General features: G+C 43.1%; 1 protein-coding gene across 1 annotated transcript in view; it reads right to left on the bottom strand.

Annotated features, from left to right (window-relative positions):
• Positions 1–15640, bottom strand: part of gas8 (growth arrest-specific 8) — a 43659-nt gene extending 28019 nt beyond the window's left edge. Inside the window, exons 1-5 of the mRNA XM_072279761.1 lie at positions 15601–15640; positions 13089–13181; positions 12464–12661; positions 1406–1612; positions 268–322 (exon numbers count right to left, since the gene is read on the bottom strand). Of these exons, the coding sequence (XP_072135862.1) occupies positions 268–322; positions 1406–1612; positions 12464–12661; positions 13089–13181; positions 15601–15603 (556 nt within the window). The 5' untranslated portion in view covers positions 15604–15640. The remainder of the gene's footprint in view (positions 1–267; positions 323–1405; positions 1613–12463; positions 12662–13088; positions 13182–15600) is intronic.
• Between the last annotated feature and the right edge of the window lie 208 nt (positions 15641–15848).

The following is a 15848-nucleotide window of genomic DNA, read 5'->3' as shown; positions in this document are numbered from 1 at the left end:
CATCCATTTTCACTGGAAAGAAGGTCTCACAAATGCAGCTCTGTATCTTATTTCATGGTATGCATTATACTAGTATTATTTTTAAAAGTTATCTTGGCTGCCGCTTATTTTTCTCCCTTGCCTTTTTGCTAGGTAGTTAGATTCAGTCCTTCACTTTTATTGACAAGTTAGAACTCAATGCCTTCTGCATTTTACAAAGATCTGAATTTTTAATGTGATTAATTTAGGTTGCACTTTAAGATCTACCAATAGATAAACCGGACCAACCTTCTGTTTGTTTCTCAAAGTCACTCCACAATCTTGTAATTTCTTCATCATTTTTCTGTTGATGAACATGAAGCAAATTTTCATCACAAATGTGTTACAGCAATAGTGAAGGATGAAGTGTGTTACAGCAATAGTGAAGGATGAACTTTTACTGATAGACTTCTAGCATTTCTGTCCTTATTTCAGAATTCCAGACTCTTCTAGAATTTTACTAGCACTTGCCTTCTATGTCTTGGTGACTGACTGGCTGGCCTAGCTACTTTTAAAATATTGTGAGAGTACCTGGATTTGCTGACCACTTGGGGAGAGCATTTCAATTTCCAATTACCCACTGAGTGAAAATTTTCTTCTTTAAATCTGCTCTAAACCTCTTATCCGTTCTCCTAAGCCTTTATCCTCTCGTCTTAGATACCTCTGTCCATTCTGCTGTACAGCCATATATCCGTACTGCCCCTATCAATACATTTTGTGATCTCAAAAATGTTCAATCACATTGGCAGGCAGAATTTAGCTGCAGCAAAACCATTCATCTTTAATTGACACTCTGCTTCCAAGTGTAGATTAATCCTGTCTTCTGATTTTTTTCCAATAACTTCTCCACCAGAAACGTTAGTATTCTAATAATGCATTCAATGTTTGTGTTAGTATTCAAATAATTCGAGACAATAGTATCTGGCAATGTATTCAAGATTTTTATCAACACTTATTGAACCACATTTGCTTTAGATATCTTTAAATATGTTCTGGGTTCGCACTTCTCAAATTATCTGTTCGTAAAAAGAGTCTTAGCTAATTCTAACCTCTCCTCTCAATACTTTTCAAAATTTTATATTCTCCAACTTAGACATCTTGGAGAACATCTTAGACTCAAAGTGATTCAGAAATACATTGACCCCAATATCTTCTCATTCTGGAACACAATTTTCAAACATCTTTCACCAAGACCACCACCTTGCTCCCATTCTCAACTCAGCCCAAATATTTATCATCTATCAATTGCTTTGTATTTTTTTAGGATACTACCTACTTCTAAATGCTGATCTGAAATCTAGCTAATCATTACAACACCTATAAATTGACAGTTGAATTTGCAGTAAACACATTAAAAGGACTTAACTATGACTCTACAAAAACGTACCAGCTTCAAGGTTTTCACCATGTTTTCATTAGAGAGCTCCTGTTCCTTCAGTTCCAGCTTTAGGTTTCTCATATCATTTACTAAATGACGTTCCTGGTCATGATGCTCCTTTTGCCCCAGTTTCAGGGCCACTGTATTTTCTATCTTCAACTCAGCAAGATTATTCTGGTGTTCATATAACAGATGTTTGACTTTTTGCTTGTAGACCTATTAAAAGAACATAAACCAAAATAAAGGAATCAAATTAATTTTGCAATTAAAAATCCTACGTACAAGAAGTTTTAAAGAATTATGAACCCCCACATTTGTAGTGGTTATTTACCCAACAGTGTTAAATTTCCTGGAGCATAAGTAAAAATAAGCAGCAGTAGTACCTAGTCTTGGATTTGGAACATGTAAAATAGGAATGGTAAAATTTAGAAATTTCAAATAAACTATTTGCTTTTAATAAATTGAGTTCTCCATAACTTGAAAATTCTCCTATTGCACTTTATTTACATTATTATTAAAGGTTACTGAGGTGTCCAGAACAAAATATAAGGAAGTTTAGAAAGGGTTAAGAACTTAACTTCAGGCAACATGGAGACAAATTTAAGAAGGGTGATGAATACAAAGTTCAAAGTTTAAGGTAAGTTTATTATCAAAGTACACATATGTCACCATATACTACCCTGAGATTCATTTTCTTGCAGGCATTCATAGTAAATACAAGGAAACATAATAGAATCAATGAAAAACTGCACTCAACCAAGACGGACAAACAACCAATGTGCAAGAAACAGCAAATTGTGCAAGTACAAAAAGAAAAATAAACAAAATAATAATAATAAATAAGTAAGCAGTAAACATCGAGAACATGAGTCAAATAATCCTTGAAAATGAGTCTATATGTTGAGGGATCAGTGTGGAGGCGAGTGAAGTTATCCCCTCTGGTTCAAGAGCCTGATGGTTGAGGTGTAATAACTGTTCCTGAACCTGCTGGTGTGGAACTTGAGGCTTCTGTACATTCTTCCTAATGGCAGCAGCGAGAAGAGAGCAAAAACCGGATGGTAGGGTCCTTGATGATGGATGCTACTTTCCAGCAACTCTGCTTCTTCTAGATGTGCTCAAAGGTGGGCAGGACTGATGATATTATATTTCAATGCATATAGTATAGGAAACAAGTTCGATGAGCTTAAAGCACAATTAGAAATTGGCAAGTACAATGTTGTGGGCATCACAGAATTGCGGCTGAAAGAAGATCATGGCTGGGAGCTGAACATCCAGCGATGCAGGTACATATCACTGATGACCTATCCACTTTCAATTTTCCAAGCACCTTCTCCCCAGTAATTTCTGCAAATTAATGCAAAATACATACTCAATTCAGCTGCCATTCTTTTATCTCCTACTACTACTTCTCCAGCAATCCAATATCCACTAATGCCTTTTTTTTACACTTTAAGTATCTGAAAAAAGCTTTTGGTATCTATCCTCTTTTATATTATTGGCTAGCTTACCTTTATATTTCATCTTTTTCCTGTTATTGCTTTTTTCAGTTGCCTTATATTGGTTTATAAAAACTACCCAATCTTCTAGCTTCCTGCTAATTTTTGCAATACAGGTGTCCCCTGCTTTTCGAACGTTTGCTTTACGAAACCTCACTGTTATGAAAGACCTACATCAGTACCTTGCTTTTGCTTTCAGGAGGTGTTTTCACTGTTATGAAGAAAGGCAGCGCACGATAAAAAATCAGCGCACGAAAAAATGAGCACGTGATAAAAGGCAGCGCGCGCCCCAAGCAGCTGCTCTCCCCTGGATTCAGAACAACATTGCTTTAACACGTTGCATTGAGCAGCCGTTAGCAAGACAAGTTCTAAGGTGTCGGAAAAGCCTGAAAGAGTAAGGGTGTTACACTTAGCGTAAAACTAGACATAATTAAGTGTTTCGATCGTGGTGAACGAAGCAAGGACAAAGTGAGTTGGCTTGTGGAAGTTGACGAAGATGATGTTGAAGAGGTTTTGGCATCCCATGACCAAGAACTGATAGATGAAGAGCTGATGCAATTGGAAGAGGAAAGGATAACAATTGAAACTGAATGCAGAAAGTGAAGCAACTGCGTGAGATTTTCGCTGCAATGATAAAGTACGACTTTAATTTTGAAAGGGTACGTAGGTTTAGGGGATATTTGCAGGATGGTTTGAGAGCTTACAAACAACTGTATGATAGAAAAATGCATGAGGCTCAGCAGTCAAGCAAGCCTTCCACATCAGCCACAGCAGACGACGAACCTCGACCTTCGACCTCGAGGCGGGCAGTCGTAGGAGAAGATGAGCTGCCTGCCCTGATCGACGATGAGATGACACCCCCGTGTCCCACCACCACAACACCTGGGCCCTGGACAGATACTGTACCGATTCGCGAAGAATGCAGTGGTAGCCGGGAGGCACACAGCACATCTTTAAGAAAAAAGCCAAAATAAACATGCTAATTAATTAGGTGCCGCCTAGCACATAATTATCGGCCCAGATCAGAGGCGATGCAATCGTCAATTGCCTCTGATCTGCGCCGACATTTACGCACCGGGCAGCACCTAATTAATTAGCATGTTTATTTCAGCATTTTCCTTAAAGATGTGCTGGGTGCCTCCCGGCTACTACTGCATTTTTTGCGGCAATGTATCGGGTCGGCGGCCCAGAGAGTGGGGGCCACTGCACCACCCAGCCTGCAACGACTCAGTCTAACACTCCATCATCCGTGTGCTCGTCACTGTTTTCCCAATTCCGGTAAGTGATACTACACTGTACGTACATTATTTCTACTTTATATAGGCTGTGTATTTTTACGTGTTATTTGGTAGATTTGGCAGCTTCATAGTTTAAAGGTTACTGGAGAGCGCATTTATGCCAACAGCGCTTGCGTGAGATTTTGGCTACGGAGATCTGTGCAGGCAATCGTTGTAGAGAAGTATTTCTACTTTATATAGGCTGTGTATTTATCATATCATTCCTGCTTTTACTATATGTTACTGTTATTTTAGGTTTTATGTGTTATTTGGCATGATTTGGTAGGTTACTTTTGGGTCTGCGAATGCTCACAAAATTTTCCCATATAAATAAATGGTAATTGCTTCTTCACTTTACGACATTTCGGCTTATGAACCGTTTCGTAGGAACTCTCTACCTTCGGATGGCAGGGGAAATCTGTATTGCATGCCCTCTCTTTCACTTTTATGGTGTCTTTCACTTCTGCTGTCAGCCACACTTGCCTCACCCCCACCCCCCTTTAGAACACTTCTTTGGGACAAAATAATCCTGCACCTTCTGAATTACTCCTAGAAATTTCTGCCATTGCTGCTCTACTGTCATCTCTGATTGTGCAACCTTCTAATGAACTTTGTCCAGCTCCTCTCCCATGCCTCTGTAATTCCCTTTACTCTACTGTAACACTGATATTTCAGCTTTTCCCCCTTAAACTGCAGGATGAATTCAATGACATTATAATCACTGACCCTTAAGCATTCCTTTATCTTAAGCCCCCTAAACAAATCTGGTTCATTGTACAACACCAAATCCAGAATTGCTGTTTCCCATCTGAGCTCAACTACAAGCTACTCTAAAAGGCAATCACGTGAGCTTTCTACAACTTCCTTCTCTTGGCATCCAGTATTAACCTAATTTTCCCAAAATACCTGCATGTTGAAGTGCCCCATGATCACCAATAAGTCAGAAGGGAGCACGAACTGCAGCTCCATTGAGTTGGAAGAGAGCTTCTTCTTCTTTATCTGCCTTGCGTGTTACACGTTTGGGCGATCATGGCTTTCCACATCGAACGATCCCATGCAGCGTCAATGATACCTCGCACACTTAGGTCTGTTAGTTCTTTCACAGTGTCCATATATTTTCTTCTTTGCCTTCTTCTTCCGCATTTCCCAGGCATACAGCCTAGTAATGTAAGGCATTCTATTTCTCTCTTTCTGATGACATGGCCCAGGAATTTAAGTTTCCTCTCATTTAATGTTCTCATTAAAGATCTTTTTGTATGAGCACGCTGGAGTACTGTCTCATTAGTTACCCTATCTCTACATGATATGATATTTTCAGTATTGGACGAGAGCATGGGGACCAAAATTCTAGAGTGTCCATAGGAAGTGTAGGAACTGGTGCTGCAGAGCGTTTGAAGGAAGCACAAAAACCGAAGCAAAGGTGAGTTGAAAAGGAGAACAGGAACCATCATCTGGGAAGCCAGATGGCAAACATCAGGACTTCCACATCTGGATAGCAATTATCAGTGTTAAGAAACCTATGGTCATCATAACCAAGGCTTGTGTCCTCTATTGATCCTGGGAAAGATTAAACCCAGCAAAACAAGACCAACAAAAACAAGAAACTGATATCAAAATGTAATAAAAGATTCAGAAAGGAATTTAAAAGATAAATTCAAGGACTTATTAAGTATTTTATAAACATTTAAGAAGAGTAATAAAAGGAAATATGGGTTCATTAAAGATTAACATAGGCATGGTTATACTGGATAGTAAAAAAAATGAACATTTATAATTGGACACAGTACTGAATATCATTAAGACAACAGAGAAAAAGTTAAGACAATACAGTGCCGTGTAAAAGCATTCAGCCCCCAACCCTTCGTTCACATAAATGAGAATTACAACCAGAGATTTTGATCAATTTAATTGATAATTTTTATTTGTGAATCATATGCTCCTTTTTTCACAGTAGAGCCAAAAAAACGGGGAAAAATTGTAAAAGATGAAAAATTAAAAATTTAAAACTGAGAAATGTCAGCAGTCCAAAAGTATTCATCCCCTTTGCTCAGTACTTAGTTGAACCATCTCTCGCTGCAACTACAGCCTGCAGTCTTTGGATAAATCTCTATTAGCTTTGCCCATTCCACCTTGCAAAATTGCTCAAGCTGCCCAGGTTAGTTGGAAAATGGCAACGGACTGCAACCTTGAGATCTTGCCACAGATGTTTGATTGAGTTAAAATCAGGACTCTGACTGGGCCACTCCTGGACATCAATTTTCTTCATTTGAAGCCACGCTCTGGTTGCTCTGGCATTGTGCTTTAAGTCATTGTCCTGCTGAAAGACAAACTTACTTTCACGTAAACACGAGGAAATCTGCAGGTGCTGAAATTTCAAGCAACACACATAAAAATTGCTGGTGAACGCAGTGGGCCAGGCAGCATCTATCGGAAGAGGTACAGTCGACGTTTTGCGCCAAGACCCTTCATTAGGACTAACTAAAAGAAGAGATCTATCTCTTCTTTCAGTCAGTCCTGACGAAGGGTCTCAGCCCGAAACGTCGCCTGTACCTCTTCCTATAGATACTGCCTGGCCCACTGTGTTCACCAGCAATTTTTATGTGTGTTGCTTACTTCCACGTTTAAGTTTCCTGATAGAGGCAACAGGTTTTTATCCAGAATCTTTCTGTATTTAGTAGCCTTCTTCCCATCAGTCCTGACCAGACTTTCAGTCCTTACTGCTGAAAAGTATCCCCACAGAATAATGCTACATCTGCCATACTTTACAGTAGGAATGCTGTCACCCGGCTGATGCACAGTACTAAATTTACGCCACACACACCGCTTAGAGTTGAGGCCAACTTACTCCACTTTAGTCTCATCCACTCACACTTTGCAAGTCTTTACGGGCAAGGATATGCCTTTTATACTTTATACCTTATTGTCGCAAAACGATTGGAACTAGAATGTACAATCATCACAGCAATATTTGATTCTGCGCTTCCCACTCCCTGGAGTACAAATATTAAATATTTAAAATAGTTAAAATTAGTAAATCTTAAAATTTTAAATTATAAATCATAAATAGAAGATAGAAAAATGGGAAGTAAGGTATTGCAAAAATGAGAGGCAGGTCAGGATATTTGGAGGGTCCGGGTCACGATCCGTTCAGCAGTCTTACCACAGTTGGAAAGAAGCTGCTCCCAAATCTGGCCGTACGAGTCTTCAAGCTCCTGAACCTTCTCCCAGAGGGAAGAGGGACGAAAAGCGTGTTGGCTGGGTGGGTCGTTTCCTTGACTATCCTGGCAGCACTGCTCTGACAGCGTGCGGTGTAAAGTGAGTCCACGGACGGAAGATTGGTTTGTGTGATGTGCTGCACCGTGTTCACAATCTCCTGCAGCTTCTTTCAGTCTTGGACAGGAAAACTTCCATACTAGGTTGTAATGCAACCTAGAAGAATGATTTCTACAGTGCATCTATAAAAATTAGTGAGGGTTTTAGGGGACAGGCCAAATTTCTTTAGTTTTCTCAGGAAGTAAAGGCGCTGGTGGGCCTTCTTGGCAGTGAACTCTGCTTGGTTGGACCAAATCAGATCATTTCTGATATTGACCCTGAGGAACTTAAAGCTTTTGACCTGTTCCACTTGCGCACCACTGATGTAAATTGGGTTGTGCGGTCCACTACTTCTTCTGAAGTCATCAACCAATGCCTTCGTCTTGCTGACGTTGAGGGATAGGTTATTGTCTTCGCACCATGCCACCAGGTTCTTAATTTCCTCTCTGTACTCAAACTCATCATTACCCAAGATACAGCCTACAATTGTTGTGTCATCAGCAAACTTATATATTGAGTTTGATGGAAACTTGGCTACACAATCATGGGTATACAGTGAGTACAGCAGGGGGCTGAGTACACAGCCTTGTGGAGCGCCGGTGCACAGAGTGATTGTAGAGGAGAGCTTGTCCCCTATTTTTACAGCCTGGGTCCTGTCTGTGAGGAAGTTGAAGATCCAGCTGCAGATCTGAGTGCTAAGGCCTAGGTTCTGGTGCTTAGGAATCAATTTATTTGGAATGATGGTATTAAAGGCAGAGCTGTAGTCAAAGAAAAGGAGCCTTACGTATGCGTCTTTATTCTCCAGGTGTTCTAAGGAGGAATGTAGGGCCAGAGAGATGGCATCTGCCGTTGACCTGTTGCTCCAGTAGGCGAATTGCAAAGCGTTGAGGTTGACCGGTAGGCTGTGGTTGATGTGTGCCATAACCAATCTCTCGAAGCACTTCATAGCAATCGATGTCAAGAGTCACAGGTCGATAGTCATTCAGGCATGCCACCTTGCTCTTCTTCAGCACTGGGATTATCAATGCCTTCTTAAAACACGAGGAGATCTCAGACTGAAGCAAGGAGACTGAAGATGTCAGCAAACACTCCAGCTAGCTCGCTTGCACAGGCCTGGAGAACCCGTCCTGGGACGCCATCTGGGCCCGTCGCCTTCCTTGGATTTACCTTCAGGAAGGCCCTTCTAACGTCCTCCTCAGTGACGATGAATTTCGATGCCACCAGGTCCGGTTCATCCGGAGGGAGCGGGACGCTCCTCTTCTGTTCGAATCTTGCGTAGAATATGTTTAAGTTCGTCAGGAAGAGAAGCGCCACAGTTATTGATATTCCCAGCCTTTTCTTTGCACCCAGTGATCTCATTTAGACTCTGCCATAGTCTACTGGCATCCCTTTTGTTAGCCTGGGCTTCCAACTTGGCTCGATATTGCCTCTTGGCGTCCTTAATGGCTTTCCGGAGTTCATGCCTGGATTCCGTGTAGTGACTGGTATCCCCGGACCTAAATGCTGCAGCTCTAGCCTTTAAAAGGGACTTGACCTCATAATTCATCCAAGGTTCCCGGTTAGGGAATAACCGGATCGTCTTGCAAGACACACAGTCCTCCGTGCATTTCCAAATAAAGTCCATGACAGCTGAGGCATACTCATTGAGGTTAGCTGCCGAGTCCTTGAATACTAACCAGTCCACCGATTCAAAGCAGTCATGGAGGACCTCATCCGTTTCCTCCGTCCAACGCGACACTACTTTTGACACCGTGACCTCCCGCTTCAGTTTCTGTTTGTAAGCCGGGAGGAGGAGTACGGCCTGATGGTCCAATTTTCCAAAGTGAGGTCGTGGGACGGAACGGTAGGCATCCTTGACTGCTGTGTAGCAGTGGTCAAGTATATTTGGGCCTCTAGTGGGGCAGGAGACATGCTGGTATAACTTCGGCAGCGCCTTTCTGAGGTTGGCCTGGTTAAAGTCCCCGGCTGCAATGAGCAAAGCCTCCAGATACCTGGTCTCAAGTTCACTGATGTTGGCATACAGTATGTTCAGAGCACACTCCACGTCCGCCTGGGGTGGAACGTAGACTGCTGTCAATATAACCGAGGTGAATTCCCGTGGCAGATAGTAGGGACGACACTTCACCGATGGGTGTTCCAGGTCCAGGCTGCAGGAGCTTGTCAGTGCCACTGTGTCCGAGCACCACCCAGTGTTGATCAGTAGGCAGGCACCACCTCCCCTCGTCTTGTCCGAAGACGCCATGCGGTCCATCCGATGGATTGAAAATCCTTCCAGTCGGATGGCACAGTCGGGGGTGGCAGGGGAGAGCCAGGTCTCGGTGAAACAGAATAGGTAGCAGTTCTGCATCTCCCTGCAGTAGGTGAGTCTCCTTTTAAGATCATCCACCTAGTTCTCTATGGCTTGCACATTAGCTGGTAGGATGGTGTGCATAGGGACCCCGGAGCCCCTCAGTTTCAATCTGACCAGCAGCCCAGCTCTTTTCCCACACTTCCTCGGTAAGTAGTGCATCTTTCCAGGTTTCCATCGACGCAGTGTGTTGTTGTCAGCTCTTTGAGGTAGGTGGACGCGTCCCACGGGGATCGATCGGTGGGTCGCGTCGTCGTGTGCTCTGGGTCGGGCTGAGTAACAGGGGAGGCTCCGCTGCCACTTCCAGTTGCCGGGGGTCGGGCCCCGAAGCCGACATTTAATCCCGGAGGGCCAGGCTCCTTGCTGAAACAAGTCCTTAAGCCGAGTCACGGTTGCGGAGGCCTCCGTTCCAGTCGAGCCTCGGGCTCGATTTCCGAGGTCGGCGGTAGAGGCCTCACTTCCGGCAGCTGTGGATGGCCACCAATGGGGCTTTACGGTGGTCGCTCTGGGGAAGTGCCTGGGGCACATTGAGGTCTCCACCGTCACTTCTGTGTGGTCGTCTGCTCTGGAGAGGTACTGGTCGGAATGGGCCGTGTTTCCAAGCGCTCCGGCACGGTAGCAGACCGCAGGTCTCCAGGAACGTGGTTGGCCTCGTTGGTGGGATCCAGGTGCGGCCCGGAGTTTAAGCAGCAGTTCTGGCACGGTGGTCTCCAGCTGGGTCAGTAGCTTCGCCAGGGTGTCGTTGATTTTTACCTTGCTAAGTTGGAGGTTTAGAAGGGTTTCTCGGGTATAGGATAGTGGAGAGGGCAGTTTGTTCGGGACAGCATGCACAGAGTCGCCCGTTACCGGCGCCATTTTGAACAATCGAAAGTGGTACATACGGCATAATTCTAATATCAGCTGGGCAGTAGGATATAGGTGACAGCAATAAAAGAAACTTTCTTCAATTGCTGATTAATGGCAAGTGGTATTCTCCAAGAACGTGTATTGAAATCTCAGCTTTTCACCTTAAACATTACTGATACCGAAGAATGAAACAAGTAATAAAGAATTCTGATCTGTGGGGAACTAAAGATACTTACATTCCAATGTAATCACTAAAAATAGAAAATGAAATATTAACCCTCGAGAGCTGAGCTTAATAGTGAGATATTGTACACAAGCTATTTGAAATTCTGCATTGTAGTACTGGACATTGAATTTCAAACAGGTATATTGTCCTTAGAAGGGAACCAAAGTAGTCTGCAAACCATATGTTAAGTGAAAAGATTTTGTGACAGGGCAAATGCAGAGAAACTACTTATTCTTCTGGAGGAATTCAGTATTCTGAAAATCAGAGCTATGCCAATTAAAAGCCAACATTCAGACCATAAGACTGTAAGATAAAAGAGCAGCTTTAGGCCTTTTGGGCGATCAAGTCTGCTCTCCCATTTAATCATGGCTGATCTTTAACCACATTCTCTCACCTTCTACCCGTGACTATTAATCTCCTTTTCAATCAAGAACCTCTGCCTTAAATACACTTAATGACCTGGCCTCCAGGGAACTCTGGGGCAACAAATTCCACAATTTCACTGCCCTCTGGCTGAAGGAATTCCCCCTCATCTCAATTTCAAAGGGGATGTCATTTTAAAACTGAGCTGTGCCCCAAGATCCTAGACTCTCCTAATGGAAACATCCTCCTCCACATCCACTCTATCCAGGACTTTAAGTATCTGGTAAGTTTCAATGGGAACTTGAACATTGAAAAATTGTCAATTTCTTCACATTTGGTTGTGGAAAAACAGATTTGTTTCCCCAAAGGACAATGGAAATCTGCTGAATTGAAATCTTGGAAACTTGCTGAATTGGAATATTCAAAACCTGAGATATTTACATTTTTGTTGGTCAGGGATTTTTGTTAGCATTCATTTCAAAAGGTCTAGAATACAAGAGCAGGGATGGGATGCTGAGGCTTTATAAGGCACTGGTGAGGCCTCACCTCGAGTATTGTAAACAGTTTTGGGCTCCTCATCTTCAAAGAGATGTGCTGGCATTGGAGAGGATCCAGAGGAGGTTCACAAGAATGATTCCAGGAATGAAAGATTTATCATACCAGGAACATTTGACGGCTCAGGGTCTGTATTCACTGGAATTCAGAAGAATGAGGGGGGAGATCTCATTGAAACCTTTCAAATGTTGAAAGACCTAGACAGAGTAGATGTAGAAAGGATGTTTCCCATGGTGGGAGAGTCTAGGACAAGAGGGCACAGCCTTTCGAAACAGAGATGTGGAGAAAATTCTTTAGCCAAAGGCTGATGAATTTGTGGAATTTGTTGCCACGTGCAGTTATGGAGGGAAGGTCGTTGGGTATATTTAAGGCAGAGATTTTATAGTTTCTTGTTGGACATGGCATCAAAGGTTATGGGGAGAAGGCTGAGAAATGGGGTTGAAGAGGAGAAAAATGAATGATTGAATGGCGGAGAGACTCGATAGGCCAAATGGCCTAAATCTGTTCCTATGTCTTATGGTCTTATGGATACCCAGGAACAAAGTCAGACACAAATCGCTGATATTAAATACCAAAATAAGTCTAGGGAAGCATACATCCCTCCGTGTTAATTTTCCGGTGACCTTGTTGAATTACAGCCATTACCTTAATTTCCACCTGATGTCGTTCCTCTGCATCCTCCATTTCTCGGTCTTTGTTTCTTAATTCTGACTTCTTCTCCTCCAGTTGCCGTTTTGTTATCTCCCAAAACGTATGGATTTTATCACGTTCAAGCTGAAAGTAATTCCGTTCTTCTCGTTCCCTGTCAAGCTCTTCACGTAGCCGAACAATATGTTCTTCCAACTATGAATAGTTAGAAAATAATTATTTTAAACTGCTGAAAATCTTGAACTATAAATTATTAAAATAAATCACCCGGGCAACTCTGCCCATTGTTCATAAACCCTGTCCTAGAAAGATCTATTCAATTAGTGCCACTCCCATGCTTTTTTTCACAGTGCTGTAAATTATTCCATTCCAATTATTCATCCAATTTCTTTTTGAAAATTCTTCTACCACCTTTTAAGAAAGAGATGATACATTAGTGTTTTTTTAAACCTGTTAGCCCTCTTGATCTTTTCTGAATTGCCTTCCAACAAATATGAAACCAACTTCCCAGAGCGGACTCAAACAACCAAAGCTGTTTTTTTTTAACAACTAAATGTGCTAGCCGGGGTGCACTGAATAAGGTTTATGCAAATCTTCAATTTATAGAACAGAAGAATGTTACCTGCTCCTTAGACATATCCTCTGTGGAAATGCCATCAATCACAGCTGGTGCTTTTGCTTTCTTGCCAGCTTTTCCCTTTTTCTTTTTTGGTGCCTGTTTAATGGATAATTTTCATTAGTATTACATTTGTTTCGATACAAGCAACTAAGTTTACTGAAATTATCTAGTCAAACTGACATAATTCACTTTAATATTGAGAATGTGTTTTCTCATTCAGGAAATTGGGAAGAGGTACAATATCAAGACAAGCATAGTGCCTCTTGGCTTGATGTAATTCTTGCAACAATGAATGTTGTACGGAGGATGTTATGCCTTGATTGGGCGAACAACTCCCATGGATTCACAAATCTGAAAACTCTTTGAAAACACGTTGTGAAATTGGCAAATGAACCTGGGTTTGATTTGGAACAGAATGTGGAACAGTTATTAAAATTATATGGCAAAAGAGAGATTACAAATGAGGAGCAACAGGGGTTACAGGAGAAACTAGAAGTCACCATTATAGCAGTATTATCACCAACACATCTCATGATCAAAAGACTTTCAGAGAGGTTAGTTCCCATTTTAAGAAGTGCTATTCCAACGATGATGATCTGAAATAATCAATATGGTTACGACAGAAAATGCTGTGAGAGGGACAGAGGGAGAAAAAAGAGAGAGAGAAAAAAAGGGGAAAATAAATAAATAAGGGATGGGGTAAGAGCAGAGGATGGGCATTAACAGAAGTTAAAGAAGTCAATGTTCATGCCATCAGGTTGGAGGCCACCCAGATGGAATATAAGGTGTTGTACCTCCAACCTGAGTGTGGCTTCATCTTGACAGTAGAGGAGGCTCTGGATAGACATATCAGAATGGGAATGGGACGTGGAATTAAAATGTATGGCCACTGGGAGATCCTGCTTTCTCTGGTGGACAGAGCGTAGGTGTTCAGTCTGCGTCGGGTCTCGCCAATATATAGAAAGCTGCACTGGGAGCACCAGACACAGTATATCACACCAGCCGACTCACAGGTGACGTGTCGCCTCACCTGGAGGGACTGTCTGGGGCCCTGAATGGTAGTGAGGGAGGAAGTGTAAGGGCACGTGTAGCACTTGTTCCGCTTACAAGGATAAGTGCCAGGAGGGAGATTGATGGGAGGGGTTAGGGGGGACGAATGGACAAGGGAGTCACATAGGGAGCGATCCCTGCGGAAAGCGGGGGGGGAGGGAAAAATGTGCTTAGTGTTAGGATCCCATTGGAGGTGGCAGAAGTTACAGAGAATTATATGTTGGACCCGGAGGCTGGTGGGGTGGTAAGTGAGGACAAGGGGAACCCTATTCCTAATGGGGTGGTGGGAGGATGGGGTGAGAGCAGATGTGCGTGAAATGGGAGAGATGCGTTTGAGACCAGAGTTGATGGTGGAGGAAGGGAAGCACCTTTCTTTAAAAAAGGAGGACACCTCCTTCGTCCTGGAATGAAAAGCCTCATCCTGAGAGCAGATGTGGCGGAAACGGAGGATTTGCAAGAAGGGGATGGCATTTTTGCAAGAGACAGGTTGGGAAAAGGAATAGTTCAGGTAACTGTGAGAGTCCATAGGCTTATAGTAGACATCAGTAGATAAGCTGTATCCAGAGATAGAGACAGGAAGATCTAGAAAGGGGAGGAAGATGTCAGAAATGGACCAGGTAAAGTTGAGGGCAGGGTGAAAGTTGGAGGCAAAGTTAATGATGTCAACGAGCTCAGCATGCATGCAGGAAGCAGCGCCAATGCAGTCGTCAATGTAGTGAAGGAAAAATGGGGGACAGATACCAGTACAGGCTTGGAACATGGATTGTTCCACAAAGCCATCAAAAAGGCAGGCATAGCTGGGACCCATACGGGTGCCCATGGTTACACCTTTAGTTTGGAGGAAGGGAAGTGGGAGGAGCCGAAGGAGAAACTATTAAGAGTAAGGACTAATTCCGCTAGACGGAGGAGAGTGGTGGTAGAGGGGAACTGGTTAGGTCTGGAATCCAAAAAGAAGCGGAGAGCTTCATTATGACTTATGAATTTTTTAACAAAACATTTTCCAAGTTTGCAAATCTTTTATAAATTGAGCACCTGTATTGGATTTCAGTTTCTTTTTGTTTGGACATCTATCTGTAATAGCATTTTTCTAACTATTTAATTTTGTAGGTTAAATGGACAGAATGATGCGGTAGTGGATAAAATACTAAACAAAGACTATGTCCCTGTTTCATGTTGAGGCAAGTGGGGTAAGCGCTGGCGCAGGATCCTTGCCCTGATGACTGGAGCAAAGGGAAGCAGGTACAGTTTGCTGGAAGGTGTGTATACGTGGGCATCAGGCAAAGGCACAAATTGGCCCAAAAGGACTAATGATGCTTCCTTAATAGTCGAACACGGGACTTCAGAGCGGCCAGCAGGGAAACCCAGCCAGGAATCAGTGCCTTCGGGGGACGGAGCGGGTGTAAGTCCATTTCCTTCCCTCTGGGTAGGCACAAACTACTCTCCCTCAACATCAGCTGCCACTCACCATGCTGCCGGCGGTGCTCGCTCCGGATGTCTCCGAGCCTTCTGTTTACCAACAGCACCATGGAGACATCGCGAGAGCCCGGCGCACAAAACACCGCGAGATCGTGGTCGCCCGCCATAGCTTTGAGGGGCAGTGGGACGAAGGCCTCGGGAGATGGTCGTGCTGTTTCTTTCTAGGGATCCTATGCAAAAGTTATCACGGACAGGCTGGAGAATCAACCCCCCCCCAATCTATGGGGGGAAAAAACA

Source organism: Mobula birostris, chromosome 15, assembly GCF_030028105.1.
Source record: "Mobula birostris isolate sMobBir1 chromosome 15, sMobBir1.hap1, whole genome shotgun sequence".
Lineage (NCBI taxonomy): Eukaryota > Metazoa > Chordata > Chondrichthyes > Myliobatiformes > Myliobatidae > Mobula > Mobula birostris.
This window is presented reverse-complemented; position numbering and strand designations above follow the sequence as displayed.